We start from the raw sequence: 24030 nt of genomic DNA, 5'->3' as shown, positions 1-24030 counted from the left end.
TTTTTTTCATTTTCCTCTGGGGACATTGGAACGGGAGGTGAAATTTTGGCGATATCACGCGTTCTCTTGATTGAACAGCATGCATGCTTAAATATGACAATGACAGCACAGTGTTTACACGAACCTGCTACTTGTTGTTGCGAGCTGCGTTACAGTATGGTCAGTTATTGCAAAAATATAATACTCTTCAAACCATGACCCACCCGGCCATTAAAGCTTCGATGTTCTGGCATAACTTGCTTAGCCCTCGCCCCGACTTGTAATTTTCATAGCGTGGACCGATATAGGGTGGATGCGGTTGCAACCTCTTTCAGATTTTAAACAAGACAGATAGAGCTTAGCAGAAAACACCAGGGGATTGGTCTCAATGAGATTTTGCGACTGCTAATAAATTGTATCTGACTAGTTGAAAGATTGATCCCATTATGCCAGGTCAAAGGTAACATTTTCCCGAAAATAGCACTATTTTCAAACTTCCAACCTCATACTGAGGTTATGCTTTGTAGCAGCACGAACCCTAAAAAGTCGTATCACTTGATCAATTTTAGATACAATGGTGTATAGTTTCAAGTGTTTTAGCCATATCTAGACGGCGTATCGGTCCGTTAATGTTATAATGTCGGCCCGCCGCTCACGTTCCGCGATACCGTCGGTTGCCACCTGCCGCCCTCGCAGGCTGTAGATCGCTGTGCAATGCTCCTAAAAAAAGGTCGTTGCTCCGAAACCAGAAACGCTAGGGACACGTTTTTACGTCAAAACACGTGCAATGGATCCCCATAGGCTGCTGAAAATTGAGGCGTGATTGTATAACATGCCGGAGAGGTGTCAAAAACCTTAAGGGATCAACCTCTCTCCCCTTTATTAGCGCGGCGGCTAAGACTCGCTCAGCCAGTGGCGCCGCTGGCAACGAAAGGACCATTATTAGAGTCGTTTGAATGAGCTATTCTAGTGTTCAGTCGGCGAGCAGCCACACGTGCGTGGGAACGACTACACCCTGGAGGCGAGGTAAAGGTTTTGATAGCGGAGCCTCCTCCCCCCCCCCCCCCTCCTCCCGAGGCGCCCACAGTTACGGTCAGGCGGAGCCCCCCTGACACACCCACAGTTACAACAGGTGAAACCCCTGAAACGCTCACAGTTACGGCTAGGTGGAACCGCGGACACGCCCAAAGTTACAACGGGTGGAAGCCTTTGACATGCCCATAATAACGGCGAGGTGGAATCTCTTGACACGCCCTGCGGCCAGGTGGAGCCCCGTGGCACGCCCTGCGGCCAGGTGGAGCCCCGTGACACGTCCACAGTTACGGCCGGTTGACTGCCACTCGTGCCTCGCGCGAGCGCGTCCACAGTTACAGCCGGTTGACTGGCACTCATGCCTCGCGTGAGCGCGTCCACAGTTACGGCCGGTTAACTGCCACTCGTGCCTCGCGTGAGCGCGTCCACAGTTACAGCCGGTTGACTGCCACTCGTGCCTCGCGTGAGCGCGTCCACAGTTACAGCCGGTTGACTGCCACTCGTGCATCGCGTGAGCACGTCCACAGTTACGGCCGGTTGACTGCCACTCGTGCCTCGCGTGAGCAGGGCGTGAAGCGGTGTCACAACCGGACGTATGAGGACTCACCTGAACCGGCGGCGGGTGGAAATGAGGACTTCACGGCGGTGGACCGCGCTCCTGCCGCAGACAGAGAGCGGCGATCAGACGCGGCCAGGGGCCTGGGCGCTCGACCGTCACCAGCGCCCGCCAGCGGCTCTCATGTGCAACGTCCGCTTGGCGGTAGGCAAAGCACGCGATACAAAACATGCGTGCGAAGTGCCACGTCAGCAGGTCAGCCTGTCATTTGACCATCGGAAGCCGCGCACCGAAGGAAACACCGCATGTTCGGATGGTTGCGTCCGGCCTTTTTGTCGGTTTTGAACGGCGCTTTGGTACGGCCAGGGGTGCTGGCCAGCAATGCCGGCCAGCGGTACCGGCTATCGTCGTCGAGCTTGCAGTGACTTACCTGCAGCTGGAAGCTCCACGGCGCAATTGTAAAACTCATTCTTTTTTCGGACGTTCTTGCTGAAGCCGTTTTTCACCATGATGGCGTGTTTCTTCTGATTGCAATCTGCCATCGCTGTTCGCTTGGAGCGCCATGCGTACCCACCGTTGTTGTGACACCAGCACTTGCCTGTCTTCTGCACAAGCTGGCCTCTGGGAGGGACACCCATGGTGCTGTGGTCACGGCAATGGGGCACCTCATTCGAGGAGCAGTGCTACTCGGGTATGGTTATATTATAGTGAATAGACACACACACACACACACACACACACACACACACACACACACACACACACACACACACACACACACACACACACACACACACACACACACACACACACACACACACACACACACACACACACACACACACACACACACACACACACACACACACACACAGTGTGTGTGTGTGTGTGTGTGTGTGTGTGTGTGTGTGTGTGTGTGTGTGTGTGTGTGTGTGTGTGTGTGTGTGTGTGTGTGTCGTAAAAACATTGGAGGGAAAGAACCATTTCAATGAGCTTAACTATCATCATTATTGATGCGCAAAGTTAGTCAGGGACACTAAAGCATTAGGACTAGTGTACTGCACACTGGCGCAGAAAAGGTAACCATTTAGCAATTAGTAAGCATTTGGGGACTCTGTAAATAGCACTACGACCATTGTACCGAACACTAGTGTAGAATTAGTGATTTACAGAGTCCCCGGCCATCGCTTTAAATCAAGGGAATAGTCAACCAATCATCAATTTGCTTTGGTTAAAGTCACGAAAGGTTGGAAAATACTTGAGGATCTCCAAGTTCCCCAACCGCCTTGGGAAATGCCTGGGGTTTTCCAAGTTTTCTTCGTTGACCATCCATTGGGGAAACACGAAGCCTGCCCGAGTCTCCCGACCGTCAAATTCGGGATTTCGGGGAGAAGGGGCATCTGCAGTGCTTAATCACAATAAGCAGGTCGGGGAGCACTTGGAACTGCCTAACTATGAACTCAGGCTCGGGAAAGATGGGGAAATTCCGGTGGTGGTGATAGTGGTGATGACCAGTGTGAAGCAAAGAAACGATGCATGTTTTGCCTTTTCATGTCCGTTAAGCTTAGTTTAGACATTTGACTAAATACTTTGGCATATTACACGGGTTGTTACATTTATGTTATCACACAGGTACCTTACCAATTGCTAATAAATATCATCCGGGCTATCAGAGAGGGGCTAAACGGCCGACGAGACCTATTGACATTCCCATGCTCCGAGCTTACAAGACCGATCGATACCAAACTCTCCCCTATTCGGTGCCGCTTGGTCGATAGCCGATCTTTTGCAGAAGATGGTGACCTTTGGACCAGGTTCAAAAGTCACTACAAATGCTCAAAGCCGAACAAATTGTTGCAGACAACCCCATACTCCGGACCTGTGGCAGAGATCATCACAAAGCTTTCATCAGTCGATGCGTCGTATTCAATCTGCTATCTTTTCCAGAGCATAGTGACCTTAGTTCAGGTCGGAAGTCACTAAAAACGTCCGAAACCACCAACATTGTTTGCAGACTGCGCAAACTTCGAGCCTATAAAGCCGATAGGCTCGGGGTTTGCAAAACCTCTGCAAATTGATGCATCATGATCGATAATCTGACCTTTCCCAGACATGGTGAACTTCGCCCGGTCAAAGGTTACCAAAAACATCCAAAGCCACCACAATTGGCTGCACCTAACCCCACGCTCCAAGCCCATGGGATCGATTGGCACGAAACTTTCACCAACTGATGCGCCATGGTCGATAGCCCATCCTGTCAAGAGCATGGTAACTGTTGGTTAGAACGAAGATCACCAAAAAAGATCATGCTTCGGGCATCAACCACTTTGCAGACAACCATATGCCCCGAGGCGATCGGACCAATGGGCACACAATTTTTGCTTATCTATGAACAATGGTCGACAACCTAATATTCCCAGAAAATATTGACCTTGAGCCGGGGTGAAAAACACCGAAAACGCAGAAAAACACCAAAACTGTCTGCATGCAACCCCATGGCCCCAGCCTATGAGACAGATCGGCACAAAACCTCTGGCAATCGACACGCCATGTTCTGTAACCTGTCCTTTCCAGCGAAATGGTGACCTTGGGTCAGGTTAAAGATTATCAAAAAACGTCCCAAACCACCTGAAATTAGTTTGCAAAGTAAGTGTGAACTAACTTCCGATGGCTTTTGTACGATTTTTTTTTTGGAGGCATTCGACCTGACCCGAGGTCGCCATGTTCTGAACAAGATAGGACATCGACTATGGCACATCGACTGGCGGGAGCTTTGTGGTCATTTGTCCTGTCGGCTTGGATTAAAAAAGTTTTCATTTTTTGCATTTTTGGTGACATTTTGATTGACCCAAGGTCACCAGCTTTGTGGAAGATTGTCAACGACCAAGCAGCGTCGAATGGTGAGGTATTGCTGTCGATCGGTCTAATAGGCCTGCAGAAGGGTGCTGTCAACGGGCTTTACCGGCGTTTTGTTCCTCCCAGGTGATCATGACTAAATTGCAAAGAAATGGGGAGCTTTGGCTCCTGGTTACGTGGACGGTTAAAGAAGCTGAATGAAACCAGAACCCGGAAAATACCACGCGTAGCATAATGACGGCTAGTACTGGGGTGCCGCCCAAAACCAAGGGTTTTGAAGAAAGTACAAGGAAAAACAGGCGAAATACGAAAATCAATTCGCGTCAAACTTGGGTGTAGAGTAGCAGTTAAGGTAATTTTGCTGCTCAGTATTCCCTTTTTTGCTCACATGCCTTGGGAGTGTCAGAAAAGCAGTTAGGAGGCCCGGGTTAGCGTTGCGGGTAGCCCTCCGAAAGTATATAAAGTGACGCCCCTCCCATGACTTTTTGGAAGCATATAGGTATACATGCTGAAGGCGATCATCTATTTCTGCTTGTTGGTTACTGGTCTAAACGCGCTCGACTTATAAATTGAACACATGAAAAGTGATCGATGCAGGGTAATGGAAAAAGTAGGCCAACAGAACATTCAGTCGGCTCGGACATTATGCAAAATTGTACTGATTTAGTGCCGGATTCGAATGACATCAGAGTCAAGTTGACTTAATTTGCTTTAAGGACGACCAGTCAGATGCGGACCCCACGGCAACTGGTAAGTCAGTCAGACCCACAGTCAGAATAGACTTAGCTATGGGTCAGAGACGAGATGACTCCTCATCCTGAGTCGGATGCAAACTTGGTCATAGCACCTGCGTGGCAATGAAAAAACATCGTTCCGCAATCGGGTCAGGGACAAAAGCGTGGTGGCGAATTTTCTGTCATCTCAAATCGCACTTTCTGGGTGGCGGGATCGACGCGCCAGCAAAACGCTCTTGGCATATCTGCGCCCTTGTCTATTGTGTGGTGTATGGTTGGTTTAACACTAGCTTCATATACGCTGTTCACTATATATATATATATATATATATATATATATAGTGATCTACATATATATATATATTATAAACTATTATACACTGCCACTACATACACTACATTACACTTCTATGAATGCAAAGCATGTGCTTCGCGAGTCCGTTATCACGGTTAGTGACGAACGAACAATGGCTGGCGCGATTTCTGCTCGCGTCACGTGACTCACTGGTTGTTGGGCACTCGGTCCGAGGTTTCCTGGGTCGGAATGAAGATGGTGAAGAAGTAGCCATGTCGATCACACAGCAAGTAGCACTCAGCCAGCGAGCACAGGTCCTTCTTGTCAGGGTAGAACCATACGCTCTGGGATTTTGTTGTATGACACGCATCTGGCGTAACCGCCGGTGGTGTTCACTTGCAATGGGAGGGGAGCAGGAAATTATGACTCTTGAGACTGTCGGTGCAGATCGTAGGACACGTTTCAATGTCTTCACATAAGTGAATACATCGCATAGCGGATGGACTGTTGACTGATGCTTTGGAACTGAGAGAGTAAAGCAAATGACAGGTTTACCCATGGTCTAGTCTGTACTAATAGCAAAGCATTGGGCTCCTTTTGTCAGAGGCTTCTGTCCCATTAGGGTTTCGAAGACTTTCAAGCAGGGATTAAATGTACTTACCTTAGTGAGAGACCCACCGGCGGGCTGCTAGGCAAGGAGGGACAAGGCTGCCTCGCGATACGACGGTAACCCAACATCACGCCCTAAATGGAATATGTATACACACACATTTATATATATATATATATATATATATATATATATATATATACACATATATATATATACATATATATATATATATATATATATATATACGGCCGATAACGGTACCAATAAGTTTGCCTAAACCCTTGGAACCAGTGAACCGTCAAGTTTAAAAAAGCGAACGGTCATTGCTACCCCAAAATCCTTTTCACACGAAGGGCTGGCCGCATTGCGGCAAGACGATGTAAGCACATCAGCAGCGCCATCTCGAAACCTGACGTGCACCACGAAGCACTAGGAAAACAATTAATTCGGGAATGCCTCTGGTGCTACTTAGGAAGCTGTTTAAACTAGACCGCTGGAGATGCGGCGTGGGAGCAGCATTCAGAGTGCCTTGAAAGGCAAAGAAAATGTTTTTGAAAATAAATAACCCGTTCATCACATGGTACCCGCGATAAAAAACTGATGGAACACGTAACACGTTTTGGTCGTACTTACCGCAAGTTCCAGCGACTTTGACCTCGCCCTGGGAACAGACTTCAACCTTTCCTTTGCACAGATCCTTCTGAGCAGCAGCACCTGTGGAGTAAAGAGGCCCGATATATTAGCATAACTCCACTTAGCACCGTGACACATCGACCGATGTGGCATACAGCCCCGGATGTGATAACGATAGCTGCCTTTTATGTTCCTTTATATCTACGAGTCGAACAGTGACGGCTGGTACGCACTTTATAGCGCATGTTGCGGGACCAGTAGTTCATGTTACGTAGCCGCTGGAAATGAGGCGCCATCATTGCATGACAAGTTTTCCTCCCAGGGGTTGGACGTGCCACAAAACACTGTCTGCGTTAAATGTGGGGGAAGTTAAGCCAGGTCCTTCCGACGCGACACTTCACCGTTTCGCTTTGATATATTTTCTTAAAATTGTGATGGTCCAGCGAGGGTTCTGAATTTTGGCACCAAGTCCATCAAGAGAATGGGACTTTTGCAAATATAGCAGTATTTTTGATGGTACACTAAAAAAATTTCGGCGTTCAATCGCTATTACCTCAACAGCGCGTTGTGGGAATGACTGTACCTGAGCCATTTATATTAACAGCATCGGCATCTGACAAGATATTTTCAGAATAAACTGTCGCTTTTTTAGAAGGAAGGAACCATGGGAAACTTTTTAAAGGCGCAGTCCCTCTAACGAGACTTATTTCACGTGATCGGGAGGGTCAACGCCAACGACGGAGCAGCCGTCGGGGCCGGCGGCGAGGCGGCGGCCCGACGCGAGCAGCCACGCGGCAGATCCCCGACGCCGGGTGCCCACCTGCCGCAATCAGCAGCGCCGCGAGCAGCGACCACCAGAGCCGTGCGTCCTCCATGGTGCCGGACCGCCAGTGGGCGCCGGGCCGGCCCGGCTAGCGCCGCCACCTCGCCGACGACAGCCTGTCAGGCCCGGCGACGGCGCAAACAGCTCGTCACCCAGGGCCGCCGCGTGCGGGCGCGCGCGTCCAACGACTCGGTGACACGCGCAACAGCTAAGGTCGCAGCCGCCACCGCCTCGCGTGGGTCATAGCCCGGGCCCGGGTCCGCGGCAGACACGGCGCAGTCTCAAAGGACGCGTGGATGGGATGTGTCGAGGACTCCCGCGGGGCTGGGTCACGGCCGTTTTCTTCGCGAAAGGCCAGGTCGCGGCCACACGTCAGGACACGAAGCTAGTTAAGACCTAGACCTAGACCTAGAAGACCTAGCGAAGCGCGACTGGATGCGCCGCTGGACACAGCCACAGCTTCTTACGGTTGCGCGCTACGTCCGGCGCCCTGCGAAGCTCCCTCTGTGTTCGGCGTTTTGTCGATGCTCCGGTTGCTGGCGTGATCTGCGCCCTAGTCGCATCAGCGGTCGCAGCTTGGTGACATTTCGTGATCATGGTTGCATCCAATGCGATTTTCGTCATGCGACGACACAGGCCTTATTAGTCCAAAGCTCACTTCAATGCAACAACTAAATACATACAATTTACACGAGTTTACATTCTTGCCTCACAAACTTCAGGCCGAGCATAACGGAAATGTGCAACCCTGTCTTCCTACGAGCCCAAACCCTGCATTTCCCATCATATCAGGGCATCGGGTTCAAAGGCACTCCATCCGCTGAGCTCCAGCAATATCCATTGTGTATTACAAGATAAAGCCGTACGTCACTCCTTGCGTTTTTATTCATCACAGAGCACACACTGCTTTGGTTAAAGTCTTTCCAAAATCAACGACATAGAAGCGCCCAAACGCGCATAAATTCGCGACTTGAACACAAAATGAACCATGCACAATACTGCACCACGTCCCCCATTCACTCCATATTAGCCACTGAGCTCGGCACGTTCATCTCATGACACTACCTGGTGAGCCGAGGGTGACTGCCAGCGAACCAATGACCTCCAATGCCGGCCCACAGCTCGCCCAGCTGCTCGTTTGCAGGCGCTGCACGACAACAGAGCTATACTGAATATGCGGTAGTGTAATAAATATCCTCCAGAACGGCAAGCAGCACCCCACGTACCTATCTGCTATCTGACACCCACGTAGGACATGTGTAAATAAAAACCCGGCGCTCGGCAGGCACATTAGTGGTAAAATGCAAAAGCTCATCAAACGGATACATAATCTCTGCTGTTGTCCACGGCCACACGGCGCGCGGCCCACTTCGAAGGCGTCGGCGCGCGCAGGAGCAACGATATTATCACGGTTGTGGACGCGGCGACCCGCTCCACCGGAGCCGCACGACACCCGTCGCCGGCCGACCCGCGGCATCAGGTGAGCCGCCGTCGGCGAACACCGCCCGAAAGACGTGACTGGACCGCCGGCATTCCGTTATTGCTGCCGGCCCGCTGTCGGCCGACGCGGCGCCGCTGGCAGAGCAGCGCCGGGAGGCACGCCTGCTGACAACACCAAGCAGCGCCGGACGGCCGCTGAGCGCCGGCGGCACGGGCCAGCACCGGACGGCACGCCTGCTGACGACATCGAGCAGCGCCGGACGGCCGCTGAGCGCCGGCGACAGAGCAGCGCCGGACGGCACGCCTGCTGACGACACCGAGCAGCGCCGGACGGACCGCTGAGCGCCGGCGACAGAGCAGCGCCGGACGGCACGCCTGCTGACGACACCGAGCAGCGCCGGACGGACCGCTGAGCGCCGGCGACAGAGCAGCGCCGGTCGCTCAGCGCGCAGGCACCTAGGACGGAGCATGGTTCGCGCGGCCCGCGTCGGCGCCAGGCACCGCGCGTTGACCGCCTGAGATTCTCCCGGCTGACGGCCCGGGTCAGGTGGACGCCGGTGGGGGTGGCGCCGCAGTCCGCCGCGAGCTCGCCGGCGGATCGCGGCAGTGGAGCCGATGACGTCGCCTGACGGACGGCCAGGTCCGACAAGACGCCTCGGCCGGTGCGGAGGCCGGCTGGCTTGTCGGCGTCGCACCGCTATGTGACGTTCAGGTCTGAAAGGAACGGGTTGGTCACGGTAAATGTGAGTAGGTAGTTGATTTGGATAATTTGAGTTTGTCGTTTTGCTTGAGACGCAGAGTTTCGAAGCACAAATTCAAGCGGTCACGTTCCTAAGCACGTGTGGTGAGTCACAGCACATGAGCGGAGAATGGCAAGGCAAGGCGTTAAGGTTGCGGAATGGAAAGCCCATCTGAAGTAATACAGGTCCCGCAAATCACCGCATGCATGTCGTCTGGCCAACAGGTTTGTCCGCGAAAGCGTCGTTGAAACTAAGGTAAGCAGTCTCCAGTAATTTCTTCTTTGAAGATACGAATGAAGAAGGTCCTTTTGATAGTATACGGGACCATGACATTGTGTCACGGAACGTCACAAATACCCTACAGAACAAATAACGTAACACGCCGTGATGATGGCCACGATTATTTGGGTTATAAGGCGCTTCGACTACGCTTGTTATATGGCGCCCATTATTACGCCTCGGGTGTCACCAGATGGCTGAACACAAGCGACCATGGCCAATGCATTTTACCACTCAAGGTTTAACTCAAAGCGAGACACGACAGTCCTTATAAATCTGAACACCATCAAATTTAAGGAGCGTAACCAGACCGCCTGTCTTCCGCAAGCTCATGGTTTCCCGGCCGGACATGCCCACAAAAGCACCCGAACGGCGCGACCTGACCCTGCACCAGGTCAGTGTCAGCGCGACCTGCCTGGCCGGCCTGTCTGCCGCCCGCCGCGCCCCACAACACACGGCTGCTGCCGGTGACCGCGCCATGTTAGTACCCCGGCGACCCAGCAGCGGCCGGGAGCCAGCCCGGCCGGCCCGACGGCGCCAGCCAGCGCTGCCGGCCGCCGCTCGGCGTCCAGCTACAGACCGGCGGTGTTAGTACGCACAGCTGGCGCGCTGGTGGTGTTAGTGGCGTGGGAGGGGGGAGCAGCAGGTTAGCAGGGTCGGCGCGAGCGCCGACGCCCGGCCGGCACACGAGGCTGACATGTGGCTACGCTGCACCATACACGCTTGCGCAGACAGCGTGGAGGGACGCATATCGCACTCACCGCACATCAAATCAGAGACGATGGCGAGTTAATTTTGTAAAGGTCAACGACGCTCACGTAAGAAAAACATCTTACTAATCTGATCCGTGTCCCAGCTTTGCCCCAAATTGCCTTATTATATATAAGCTCAGCCCTAGACGGCGGCTGCAGAGGCGGCGGTCGGAGGGGAGGGACAAAGAGAGGGCGGAAGGATGGAGGCAGGGATGCGGGGAAGGAGGCACGGTGGGAGGCAGCCAGACAGGGGGGATAGAAGGGAGAAAAGAGGGAGGGTGAAATGATGAGGAGGGAGGCCTGAAGGGAGGCGGGCAGACATAGAGGGAGGGAGGGAGGGAGGGAGGGAGGGAGGGAGGGAGGAGGCCATGCAGGCATGATGGGAGGGATAGAGCATGGGACTGCGGGGAAGGAGGCACGGAGGGAGGCAGGCAGGCAGGGAGGGAGGGATGCGGGGAAGGAGGCAGGGAGGCAGCAACGCAGACAGAGAGGGAGGGAGGGGATGAAGGATCCCGACAAGGATGCAAGGCAGGGAGGGAGGGAGACAGGGAAGGCGAGCCTGTGTGCCCGTTCAGCCCCGTGCGCCGGCGGCGGGGCAGCTGCGGGCGCCCCAGTGGCCGACCGGGGGCGGCTTACTTGTCTGGACACGCGGCCGGCCGTAGCCGGCGCCCTGGCCGTAGGTGCCTATAACACAGAGCGGGCGCGGTGTCAGGCGTCGCACGCGCACCGTCGGCCGGTCGCGCGCCGCGCAGGCGCTGGCGGCCGCCCGCCGGCGGGGCCGTCGCGGCTGCGTTACGAGCACAACAGCGAGTGGTGATGGCCCCGCACCGATTGAGCGGCGGCCAAAGCACAGCTGCACACATACAGAGCGCTGGAAGCACAGAGAAGCAGACGAACTCGCGCACCGGCAAACAACTGAAAACTAGTCGCTTGAGTCGGCGAACGGCGCCTAACAGGGAGCACAACGGTGGTGCAGCACAGAGCCCATGCCGAGCACGCCGCGCCGCACTATGACAAGCACGTGGGACAAGAACCGATATGAATCTCAAAGCACCGACCTCTGCCACTAGAACATCGACAGGAAGGGAAAGCGAGGCAGAACCCTGTTTGGAATAAGTGTGAGATGCTCGTGATGGCCCATATCGACGGCTGACAATTCGAAAATAGCTGCTCTTGCGTTTGAACGCAAGCAATTGATGCACCACAAACTTCTGTGCGGGTGCTACATACAAAATTACAACAAAATTAAAGCATACAACAAGACGAAGTGTGCATCCCCGGTCAAAAAAGGGTGTGTATTGTCAACCGTCGCCAATCATCTCGCGCAGCTGAGAAGCGCATCGGTTGGGGTATTTGGTCAGTCCTGCCCGTCTCCTGTGTTGTGGGGTACCCTGGCTGACTGAGGACTGTGGTCGGATGGCGGGACGGCAGCGATCCCACCGCCTGACTCTGGTGCGGGAGAGAGGAGTGCCGGACACCGCCGTGAACACCGCTGCCTTAGCAAGCTTGAGCCGACGCTGCCGCGTGTGTCAGCCCAGGACTCGTGTCGGCCGCCGGCAGCCGGCAGCAGTGCCACCCGGCCAGCGTGCTGCCAGCGCCAGGGCTCGCTGTGTCGCTGCTGAGCCGACCCCTCCCGGCCGGCAGCGGTCCCTTCAGCCGGGGTTCCGCCGCCCGCGGCTCCGTCGGCCAGCAGCCGGTGACCGGGTGCCGACAGGCGTCGCCGCCGTCGCACGTCAAAACAGCGCGCCGCCGGCCACACGACAAACATGTTATCGCTCCGTCAGCGGCTGGCGCGCCGTCAGCGGCCGGCCGGGCGAGTGGCACTGACGGACGCCGCCGCGACGGCCGGCCGGCACTGTCAGGTACGGGTGGGTGTGGTGTTACCGTCAGGTACGGGTGGGTGTGGTGTTACCGTCAGGTACGGGTGACCATGGTGTTGCCGTCAGGTAAGGGTGAGTGTGGTGTTACCGTCAGGTACGGGTGACCATGGTATTGCCGTCAGGTACGGGTGGGTGTGGTGTTGCCGTCGGGTACGGGTGACCATGGTGTTGCCGTCAGGTAAGGGTGAGTGTGGTGTTACCGTCAGGCACGGGTGACCATGGTGTTACCGTCAGGTACGGGTGGGTGTGGTGTTACCGTCAGGTACGGGTGGGTGTGGTGTTACCGTCAGGTACGGGTGGGTGTGGTGTTACCGTCAGGTACGGGTGGGTGTGGTGTTACCGCCAGGTACGGGTGACCATGGTGTTACCGTCAGGTAAGGGTGGGTGTGGTGTTACTGTCAGGTACGGGTGACCATGGTGTTACCGTCAGGTACAGGTGACCATGGTGTTATCGTCAGGTAATGGTGAGTGTGGTGTTACCCTCCGGTACGGGTGGGTGTGGTGTTACCGTCAGGTACGGATGACCATGGTGTTACCGTCAGGTAATGGTGGCCATAGTGTTATCGTCAGGTGAGGGTGAGTATGGTGTTGCCGTCAGGTAAGGGTGACTGTGATGCTACCGTCAGGTACGGGTGACCATGGTGCTACCGTCAGGTAGGGGTGAATGTGGTGTTACCGTCAGGTACGGGTGACCATGGTGTTACCGTCAGGTACGGGTGAGTGTGATGCCACCGTCAGGTACGGATGACCATGGTGTTACCGTCAGGTAAGGGTGAGTGTGGTGTTACCACCAGGTGCGGGTGATTGTGATGTCACCGTCAGGCACGGGTGGGTGTGGTGATACTGTCGGGCACGTGTGAGTGTTGTGTTACCGTCAGGTACGGATGACCATGGTGTTACCGTCAGGTAAGGGTGAGTGTGGTGTTACCACCAGGTGCGGGTGATTGTGATGTCACCGTCAGGTGAGGGTGAGTATGGTGTTACCGTCAGGTACGGGTGACCATGGTGTTACCGTCAGGTACGGGTGAGTGTGATGTCACCGTCAGGTCAGAGTGAGTGTGGTGATGCTGTCAGGCACGGGTGAGTGTGGCGTTACTATCAGGTGTGGCCGACCATGGTATTAACATCAGGTATGGGTGACCATGGTGTTACCGTCAGGTACGGGTGAGGGGTGTTACCGTCAGATGTGGGTGACCATGGTGTTACCGTCAGGCACGGGTGAGTGTGATGCTACCGCCAGGTGCGGGGGGCCATGGAGTCACCATCAGGTTCTGGTGACTGTGAAGTTAATGTCGGGTATGGTTGATTGTGACTACTGTCATATAAACACAATATTTGGAAATATCGCATCATAGAACCACAACCGCTGATAATTCGCGAGTTCTCACAGTCTGTCTGTAACTTTGATAATAATGACTGCCACACATTAACCAATAGCCCAGTGAATTGCCCCTAGCACTTACAAGTACTCAAAGTGTCTCAGTGTACATGAATTGGTAATGAAAACAAACTCAGACGGCCTCGAAGGAACTGTCAACACTGCTTCTGGCTCGCGCACCAACAGTGCTATAGCTAGCTCTAAGCGAGTGATAGTGGTGTATGCTGATTGACTGCAATGTCACCATACTTGACAAAGTTCCAGGCGTGACTATCTGGTGACGAAACTGCTGCCACCACTTTTGGGAAGCCAACTGAAACATGGTGTTGACGATGACGCCATTTTTTGAAGGTCCTGTACTTGCTCGTGCGAAGAAAAGAACTACGATCTCCGGGAGCGCTGCACCAAAGCCGATCAAGCCGCGCGTGACGATGACACTGGCACGTGAAGCCGCGCTGAGGCCACGGACACGGCCAAGCCGGCGGGCCCACCGCCTGCGCTGCTGTGTGGGCCGGGGCGGCGAGGCGACAGGGGCGCCTCTGGCGGCGGCCCGGCACATCAGGCCGGCTGCTCACCTAATACGATGCGCGGCATCTCGCACTGCTCACAGTCGGAGATGGCAGGGTGGTTAAGGAAGGTGCATGAGCCACACGGCCACTGCGGTCCCTCGGCAGGGTCGTCCTCCGCCCCTGCAAGTCCAAGAGTGGGGGGGGGGGGGTCAGCAGGGCTCATGAGCTGTGGACCCGCACCCGAAACCGTACCCACCGACACAACACGCCATGAAGTCGATACATCGTCACCCAGCCGACACATCGTATCAACCAGCCGATACGTAATGTCAACCAGCCGATACATCATGTCAAACAGCCGATAGATTATGTCAACCAGTCGATACATCATGTCACCCAGCCGCCACATCGTACCAACCAGCCGGTACATCATGTCAACCAGCCGGCGCATTAAGTCACCCAGCCGACATTATATCAACCAACCGACACATCACGTCACCCGGCCGACACCCAGGTCATGGGCGACAGGACGTCACCCGTCCTGTCGCCCATGACCCGCCGCTCCAGGACGTCAGAGGCAGCCGCGCCGCTCGGCCTCAGACGCGGCGCGGAGCTGGATTCTCACCGGGTTCGCTGCTGGGCCGGTGGTTGTTGGAGGACGAGCCCGGCGAGACCGGAGACTGCAGCCGGCCTGAACACGACCGAGCAGTGGTTAATGCCAGCCGCGCCAACCGGCCTTCACAACATGAGCATCGACATCGCGGCGCTGAACGACACATTTCTTCTGTGACACCCACAGGCGAGTAAATTACGTCATTAATGCGTTTTATGGGGTCAAGATGAATTAAACAAACATGCACGTTGGGAGACAAACCTGCTGACTTTCGAAGAATCCCCAAGGTCATAAAGATTTAAAGGGAGTGTCACACATTTGTATTGGGTTTTGAACTGAAATAGCCATCTTGAAGATTATTCAGCGCGGTCCACAGCTCCAGCCCACACCCTTATTCGGACCTACGCCTTTCTGGCTTCTGAGCTACACGCCCGTGAAGATGTGCAAACTTTTTCCGGGAGACTATTTCCGGTTCACCCAGGCATCCATGTCGATACAATAACGTCATTCAAATCCTGTCCTTCCATTATCCATGTGGCGATGAAGGCCAAGAAAAACATAATTGTCGAGTCGTTCATACCTGGCGTTGGTGAGCACGATTTCCGTGCATCACTGCCGTCAACCGGCCCTCAATCGGTTGTGCAAGGCGCGGTGACGTAATTAAACAATGACGAATGAAGGGGCATATTTTCTCAACATAAATTTTGTGTTGTCTAGAAGTCTTTTCCACAAAACGTATACCACTGGTTATACGTGAGCTTTTTCACCCTTTCCATATCTTCAAATAGGGAGCGTTCCCTTCAATGAGAGCCCACATCGATGTACACCGGAGACGATCCATATCCCATCGGATACAGGTGAGGTGTCCGACAGTACGCCTCCGCTATCGCCACCGTGAGTGCAGCAGCGACCGCACGGCCCCACGATCTCGGAGCTCCGACTGGCCGCGCCGACCAGTGCGCCGCCGCGGAGCGAGCGCGGCCGCCGCCCGAGCCCGGCCGGCGCTCACCGCGCATCCGCCGCAGGTTGTCGATGTCGGTGGAGATGGCGTCGCACTCGCGCTGCAGCTTGGCGTTCTCCTCCGCCAGCCGGTCCTTCTCATCCTCCTGAGGCCGACCACGCCACACGCGGCGTCACAACGCAGGCCCGCCGTGGCTGGCCGACCACGCCACACGCGGCGTCACAACGCAGGCCCGCCGTGGCTGGCCGACTGCACACACCCCGGCGCAAAACAGTCGCACTCGCAGCGCGGACCGAGCCCGCCGCGATGATAGCGTGCGGTCACCGCTTCGGGGATGTCGACTTTCCACGGTGACACGAGCAACAGCTGTGGTAGAACACGCGTAGCACTGCACCCACGCCGGGACGGCCGTAGCGTGTGTCTAACAGGTGCCTATTATGCGATGGCAATCGCTCCGCCCAGCTGCCGTAAAAAGCTGCATGGACCATGACGTAAGCGCAAACGAGGCCACTACGGTTGGTTCAAATCCCGCCTAACTATTTACAGGAGCCTTTGTGTTTCTGGAACGTCGGTCCAACTCTGGTCGTCAACGGGAACCGATAATGTAATGAAAAACAATACAAAACAGGGCAACCGAGTAGCACTGCGAACATGAAGAGCAGTTCCTCGTCCTAATAAGGAGCGGGCCAGCTTGACAGGCGCATACGCCACAGGTCACGTGGCCACGGCAAGGGTTTCCTCCGAGAGACTGGGTCAACGTTTGCCAACAAGGGAGCGGGAGCACGCGTAGCTGAAACACACGAGGGACACATGTCGCCCAGCGCCCCGCCCGCCCGTCGAAATCGCGCCGAGCCCGCACCGCATCCACAAACCGGTACCGGCCGCACGGCCACATGTGCACGTCACTGCAAGTGGCGGTCCACCGACGCGTCTGAGCCTTCGACAGCAGCTGACGGAGCCCCGCTGGGTCCATTACCCGTGCCGCCCGTCGACCTCGCTGGTCCGGAGCCCGGGCCCGCGTCCTCCGTGAGCCTTCGCAGTGCCACACCACGACACGAAATGACAACACTGGCAGTGAACACGCAGCAGTCTGCCGCCGGTGCAGCCCACGCGTTGGGTTGGGTCCCATCGTCCACAGTCCGGGCACTGACTTGGTTGGACCTGCCTCCCCTCCCCCCCCCCAAAAAAAATTAACTGTACGGCCCGCGGCCTCATCGGCCCAAGGCTCCAGCGGACCGAGGCCCCACCAGTCCGGGGCTCGTGTGGCCCGGGCCTCAGCTGCAGGCGCCGGGTGCGCCGAGCGCGGGCCCACCTGCGCCGCCTTCTGCGACAGCTGCGAGTGCAGCCCGTCGATGTCGGCCAGCAGCTGGCTGTGCATGCGCCGGTTCCGCTCCACCTCGGCGTACAGCTTGTTGTACGCCTCCATCTGGCGGCTGATGAGCGCTGCCGGCCGACAGGAGGGGCACGTTAAGCGAAACACGCCCCCAGAGGGGACAGCTGCATGAGACATGGACGAGGTTGTCGTGGATTGAGGAACCGGATATTGACTCCGTGGAAGGTTTTTTGACTTGCATATGCTGAGGCATGCCGCCGGGTCGACCAATGATACACAGTACATCAATGGTCATAGTGTCCACCCCGTAGCTCAATTAGCTAAAGCGTTTGACCCCAAACGTGCCGGTAACGGAGTGGATGGGTTTGAGTCGCTTCGGCGCTCGCTATTAGCCCATGGCTGGGATGAACTGCGGTCGGTGGCAGGAGCCGCTCAGTCAGGTGAGGTTAGAGGGCGGGGCAGACCCGTGTCGAGCATAAGGGCACCTTAAACTTTCGCCACCAGATTCTCCCGTTGAACTAACCTGCCACGATCGGATGGTGAGGTTAGGGTTCATCCGACAAGCCCTGCTTAGCATAGGGTTTAATGTCAAAACTACACCCAGTCCAAATGCCGGGCATTACATGCACAATATACATATACATATATATATATATATATATATATATATATATATATATATATATATATATATATAATAGGGAAGCAAGAGATCCAACTGATAGATTTTGTCCCATGGTCCCAAGCCTCCGTGTTCACACGCATTCGCTGGCTGCATTTGGGAGTACATTGGGAGTGGACACAGTTCAATAGTGAAGTCTACTGGCCCGACACATGAGGGTCGTTCGAAAAATAGGATGGTGATCATAAAGGCTTTGGTCGCACTCACTGAACACGACAACGAATGTCTGACAATGTAACAATACATAATTAGTTCTCTAAAAAGCGCACAGACGTTTGAACCTTGAGCATGCTAGCGAATCTGGCATGAACAAAGGCGGGAGGCATGATTTTCACTAGCCCATATGTTGCAATCAATGCCATGTCAAAAGATGCAACATAAAAAATGAACAGCACTGGGATTTGAGAAAAAAAAACACATTTCGGACAGATGTTATGAAACACAAAACGTGAAAAACGGCCGTACATTTCAAATGAGTTAAGCAAACTGGCGAGGTCGCACCCCGCGCCGTTACATCAACGACACACGCAACACCGTGCGCTCCGTACAAAGCATACACAGCAGGCTGGACGCTGTTCTCGGCACACATTTCAAACGGTGAGTGACCAAGACGAAGCGTTAGGCCGTCCGTGCCGCGCCAGGCAGCCGACCGAACGCAGCGGACCGCTGGCCGCAGCCGGCCGGCGACAAAACCACTATGGAACGACCACACTCACGAAACCAAACAGGGTTATCAGCGCGCCGGCCCGGTTAGACGGCGGGGCCGGCGCCGCGTGCGTCTGCGGCTGCGGCCGCGGCGGCCGGTCCGTCTGACCTGTGTGCACCAGCGCCGAGTCGGCCAGGCGGAGCTGGCGCTGGCGCTGGCGCGGGTGCGAGCAGCGGCAGGCGGCCGGCGGCTGCAGCGCGCCGGCGCTGGCCAGCCGCGACAGCCGCAGCTCGGCCTGTGGCGCGAAGCCGCCGTCCAGCGAGATAAGTGGTGGCGGCGCCACGTTGGGCCGCACCAGCGCCCGCGAGCACGGCACCAGCGCCACGCCGCGCTCCGGGTCGGCGGCGTACAGGCGGCGCCGCGCAGCCGCCGGCGAGCCGACCGGCGACGCCGAGAGCGCGTCGCGCCGCCGCGCGTCGCAGCGCCACTGCAGCGCGGCGCGGATCGGCGAGACGCCGGCGCGGAAGGCCGACACGCCGCCGCCGCCAACGCCGTCGCCTATGGAAATGCTGAAACTCGTGCGGAAGCCCGGCTCCGGGTCCGACCAGAACAGCGACGACGCCGGCGACGTGCCCTGCAAGTCGGCCAGCGAGGCGCGCAGCTGAAAATCGATGGCAGTGCCGGCGCCGCTGGCCAGCGGCGGCGCGAGCGTACCCTCCTGGCCGGCGGTGGCGGCCCTTCCCAGCGGTCGCAGGTTGCCGCCGGGCGAGAGACGCGCCGTCGGCGTCGAGCTGTGCCGTGGCCGCGGCTCCTCCGCGTGGCCGGCGGCCAGCGCGCCGGTGCTGCTGCGCAGCGGCGTCCGCTGGAAGCTCAGCGGGGTGTCGGTCAGGTCGACGCGGCGGCCGCCGATGCGCACGTCCTCCAGCGGCTGGTTCATGTCGTGCAGCAGCCGGGCTGTGGACGTCATGCCGGCGGCCGTGTTCGGCTCCATGCTGGCCAGCATGCCCACCGCGTGGCGTGCCGTCGTCGACAGTTGGTGGTACTTCTGCGCCAGCGGCGCCGCCAGCACGCTCGTGTCCACCTCGTAGTTCTCCAGCAGGTCGCAGCACTTCACCTCGTTGTAGTGGTGCTGGGGAGAAGCATGACGTGCTGTACCATCATATAATTGTAACATACATTTGGGAACAGGTTGAGGACATGCTCTTGCACATACAGTTTAGCATGACATCCCAGCTGATCATGAATACCTATAAGAAAGCAGCATACTATGAGGGAACACCAATATTTTGACCACTTGACTGGATTAATGCCTGACATCCTACACCACACTTAAAACCACGTGTGATCGAGCGACCCTGAGCGTGGTAAGAGGACTAAAACGGACAGCTTGCAGGCGGCGAGCCGACCTTGCCTTTCACCATCCTTGGACACGTGCCGTCCTAGTGGCCTAGTGGTGAGCAGGAGCCTGTTTCGGAGCACAGCGAGCGGTGTGCAAGGTGGAAGTGGGGCACGACACCAAGAGGGTCCAGTCGTCACCTAAGGCATCATAACCCCAATACAATGAGGGAAGACGTTACATCCAGGCAGCTGTCTTGCCCTTAAAAACGACGCTAAAAAACTCACGACATTAAAACAGCATTACTAGCACCACATCAGGCATGTGCATTACTTGGCTACACTAGCCAGGTAGGTATCAATCCACAGACTGGAATATAATTTTCCAGCAGCCCAGACCTCGCAGTGATGGAATCAACACCCTGGCAACAACTTCCACTTAGGATGGCTATGAGCCCAACATAACTCATTCCAGTGATCCAGACAACATTACTTTAAGAACATGGGTGCTGCATGACCTACAGCAGTCGACGTGCCCTAAAACCCCAAATCATCATCATCATCATCATCATTACTTTAAGAACACAGACATGGTGAATGAAACCTGCCAAACGGAGCTGCCTGCAGATTGCCTTACCTTATGCATGACTTCTCTGATGTGCTCATCAGGGACATGGGTAAACCGTTGCTTCAGCTTGTGAAATATCTGAGCCTGTACCACACTGGTGGGATCAGCCATCTTGGCTGGCTTGGTGCACTGCAGTCACGAGCCTCTGGAATCACACACACAGGGTATGATTATTTCTGAAGCCTTTATTACTGCATGCTTCTAATCGCCTTCAAAAATCTGGCTTCAAAATTTTAAAAGTTGTACAGCACTCAAACTTTGCAATAGATGAAATGGTGGGATGTAAAGAATCCTTTTGCAAAGGAAGATGCGCCCCATATCACTCTGTACATCATGTTTACATACAGAAGATCTAGAGAGTGCTTGGAATGTTTGTGATGAGGTGTTAATGCAAATTTATAAATATTTCACCTGGCCTTACACCTCAACCCAAACATTCTGTGCAAATGTATCTTTATAGTATCTCCACCTACCAACATCAGTATTGAGGCCTGTGGTTCCCATCAATGTAACAGATAACAATGAAGGCTCAAACATCTTGTAAGCAGTGCAACATGCACCACGGTACAGAACCACGCTATGCCAGCAGCCGAATGACAACACACAGAAATCCCAAAGAATATAGAAAAAGAGCACAGTGCTTCTAAGTGGTACTCAAAGTAGTAAAAGTGTAACTGACAGATGTGCAATACAGAAAGCTGAAACAACATCCAAGCCAGCTTCAGCACAAGTAGTGCCCACTGAAAATCCCAAACACAATTGGGACCATTGGGGTATGGGGTGGCAACCACCTTGCCATCTGCTGAGCTATTCCTTATTCCTGGTCAAGATTATCACACCCTAGAGTTGGAAGTCTGCATTGTAGGCAAAGAAATTCAGCCCTTATGTCTCAGTGACAGAAAATATATCTTTGCTTTGTGACATGCAACTAATGACCATTAACATCATGAGTTTGTTCACCAAAGCTATACCACATGGAATTCCACCCATCATTAGAAACAAGTTGGAAGATGACAATTTTTCATGAAAAAAATGACAAGTCCAACACAAAACACCACAAAGCTGCAAATATTTTTCTGCAAGTGCAACAGCCTCCCAGTAAGACAGCTAATGCCACCAACAGACAGGGAGTAAGGTGGTGGGCTCATCCCATACAGTGGTGATTGCCAAATGTGCCCACAGTATGTTGATGGAGCCAGCACCATGTATGCACATGGCTGTGCTTTGATGGGACATGTTTGTCTTCTAGCAGTACAAACACATTCCTGAGTCACATTCATGGTCTGCGCCTGTCATTTCAGCTGCTGATGGAGCAATAGGAAAACAAGACAATGCCTGGGCCATTCTTCAGCTTACACATGAACCGGATTACAGCATTATTAGACCACAAACCAACAACGGCACCTGGCCACTACCACAACTTTGAGCCCAGCCAGAGAGCCGACTTTGAGCCGTTGAGCCCTACCATGTCCAGGGAGGCACTGGGTGGTGCAGTCAGAAGAAAAGATGAGCTGTTTTAATGGGAGGTGTCAAAGAAATGCTTCACAAAGGTTTTCATCATGTGGATGCCTGGAATGCCTATCAGTATAGAACAATGCTAACACAAGCCATATGACAATATTGCCTCCACACAGTCCATGCCTGTCTGAGAAGATTCAGAGAATACTTGGGTACTGCAACATCACAGCAGCCCCTATAAGTAGCATGCCATAATGGCAGACCACCACCAATGTCAGAAAATGGATGCCCATTCAGAACATGAGCTGCATTTATGACGTCCATGCACCTGTATAAGATCCCATAAAGGTGAAACAGGCCAACCGCTTTCAGTTGGCAGTGGGAGCACAGGAAGGTAACTATTAGGGGTAGAACAGAAAAGCCAAAAACCTGATGATGGGCAAAGGCAACTGGCTGAAATGTTCTAAGTAACAACTTAAATGAACTGACTGGAAGAAAAGTCCCTATAACTATGCTATTTACACAGAGGACAGCCATATGAAACAACATCGGAAGTCATTCTACATATTGCTGTTAAAAAGACAAATTTATAAGATATGTTGTTGCAGTGTGTTTATGTCAAAACTTGACAAGATGTAAATTTAACAGGGAACACCTGAGGTCCCTACTCATGTGACAATAAAGTCATTGTCAAATTCTTAGAGCATGCAAAAAATGTGTCCCACATAACATTCAAATATGAGCATACAATTTTTTAAGGAACTGAATATGTTTAACATAAAAAGAGCACCAGCAAAAAAATGCATGCAAAATAAAAAGTAGATGCTTTTTAAAGGCTCATCAATCCTGGACCACACTTAAAATGGATACACCATTGCCAGTCAATATATAGTCCCCATGCATACATGGCATTCAGGTAATTTGATATATGTTCAGCATCTTAGACACACTTCATTTCAAGTGCACATGATATAATAAACCATTGCATAGGGATGTGCACTCCATGCCAAGTGTTGATTATGTTAAGGTGTAAGGTGCACTGATTTTGCTGTGATCATGCCTCATAAGCATCATTTGGGTACTCTTGTACAGTTATTTACAGCTTCCACTGAGAATACAATATAACTGATACATAGGATGCCACACTGCCCCAAGTGCAGCACTCTCCTGGTGACTTTGAGATAATGCTGAGAAAGCTCCACACATCTTGTTCATGTGCTTCAAACAGCATAGGGGAGGAGGACATTAAATGTATGCCCCATGCCTGTTAAAAATCAGTGTTTGTTATAATTTTTGTAAGATGGTGTGGAATACACTAAAAATTGCTCACTATTAACACAATTAACCCAATTCATCCCGGTTGTCTGGCATCATGTGACAAACATAAAAAGCAATAAATACAGTCCAACAAAGCAACCAAGTGCCACAAAAATATGACCAAATACCTGACACAAGAAGGAAAAATAAATCTAGATCTATTTTGATAAGATGAAGTAAGTCAGACAGACCTAGACATTTAACTTGGGGTAAGGCATGTTAAGGAAAGGTATTGTCCGGTGTTTTTGTGAACCTCAATGACAGAAAAACGAAATGATAGAATAAGATGACACATTGTATAAAAAATTACATAGTATCCCGTGCATGGCCAGATGCAAGTACATAGTTCCGAGCCGTAATTGTAAGATGAGGTGCTGGCGGCCCAACATGTAATGCAAGGTCCTCGGCGCTTGCAAACTGTTCATTTGAAATTATGGCTGAAAACCACCTACCTCATTCGGCGCAATTTAGAGTGGCTTATTGCGCAGACCAACCACCTAGTAGACCACCCAAACCAGGCCACATTGCTGCCAACACATGACAGAAATCATAAACGCC

General features: G+C 53.7%; 2 protein-coding genes across 2 annotated transcripts in view; both read right to left on the bottom strand.

Annotated features, from left to right (window-relative positions):
• Nucleotides 1-5685, bottom strand: part of LOC119100653 (uncharacterized) — a 12926-nt gene extending 7241 nt beyond the window's left edge. The window contains exons 1-3 of the mRNA XM_037223729.1: nt 5663-5685; nt 1998-2188; nt 1619-1669 (exon numbers count right to left, since the gene is read on the bottom strand). Coding sequence (XP_037079624.1) covers nt 1619-1669; nt 1998-2109 — 163 coding nt within the window. The 5' untranslated portion in view covers nt 2110-2188; nt 5663-5685. The remainder of the gene's footprint in view (nt 1-1618; nt 1670-1997; nt 2189-5662) is intronic.
• A 3657-nt stretch (nt 5686-9342) lies between these two features.
• On the bottom strand, nt 9343-24021 carry LOC119100652 (TGF-beta-activated kinase 1 and MAP3K7-binding protein 2). Its single transcript, XM_037223728.1, has 9 exons — nt 23925-24021; nt 20707-20842; nt 19449-19863; nt 17347-17516; nt 16122-16218; nt 15125-15190; nt 14566-14679; nt 11369-11416; nt 9343-9675 (listed from the first exon to the last, which is right to left on the bottom strand). Exons 2-9 carry the CDS (start codon nt 20806-20808, stop codon nt 9659-9661), a joined length of 1029 nt encoding a protein of 342 aa, XP_037079623.1. The 5' UTR covers nt 20809-20842; nt 23925-24021; the 3' UTR covers nt 9343-9658.
• Nucleotides 24022-24030: the final 9 nt, after the last annotated feature.

This window comes from Pollicipes pollicipes, unplaced genomic scaffold, assembly GCF_011947565.3.
Source record: "Pollicipes pollicipes isolate AB1234 unplaced genomic scaffold, Ppol_2.1 Scaffold_4881;HRSCAF=5763_pilon_pilon_pilon, whole genome shotgun sequence".
Taxonomy (NCBI): domain Eukaryota; kingdom Metazoa; phylum Arthropoda; class Thecostraca; order Pollicipedomorpha; family Pollicipedidae; genus Pollicipes; species Pollicipes pollicipes.
Note: the sequence above shows the minus strand (reverse complement) of the source record. Positions and strands in the feature narration are given on the sequence as shown.

Coding starts and splice junctions, on each gene's coding strand:
- LOC119100652 (XM_037223728.1), bottom strand. CDS start 20,808: ATGGCTGATCCCACCAGTGTGGTACAGGCTCAGATATTTCACAAGCTG. Junction 17,517..19,448: donor CGCCACCGCCGGCCAGGAGG/GTACGCTCGCGC, acceptor GTCGGCCGGCAG/CGCTCATCAGCCGCCAGATG. Junction 15,191..16,121: donor CAACCTGCGGCGGATGCGCG/GTGAGCGCCGGC, acceptor GGTCGTGTTCAG/GCCGGCTGCAGTCTCCGGTC.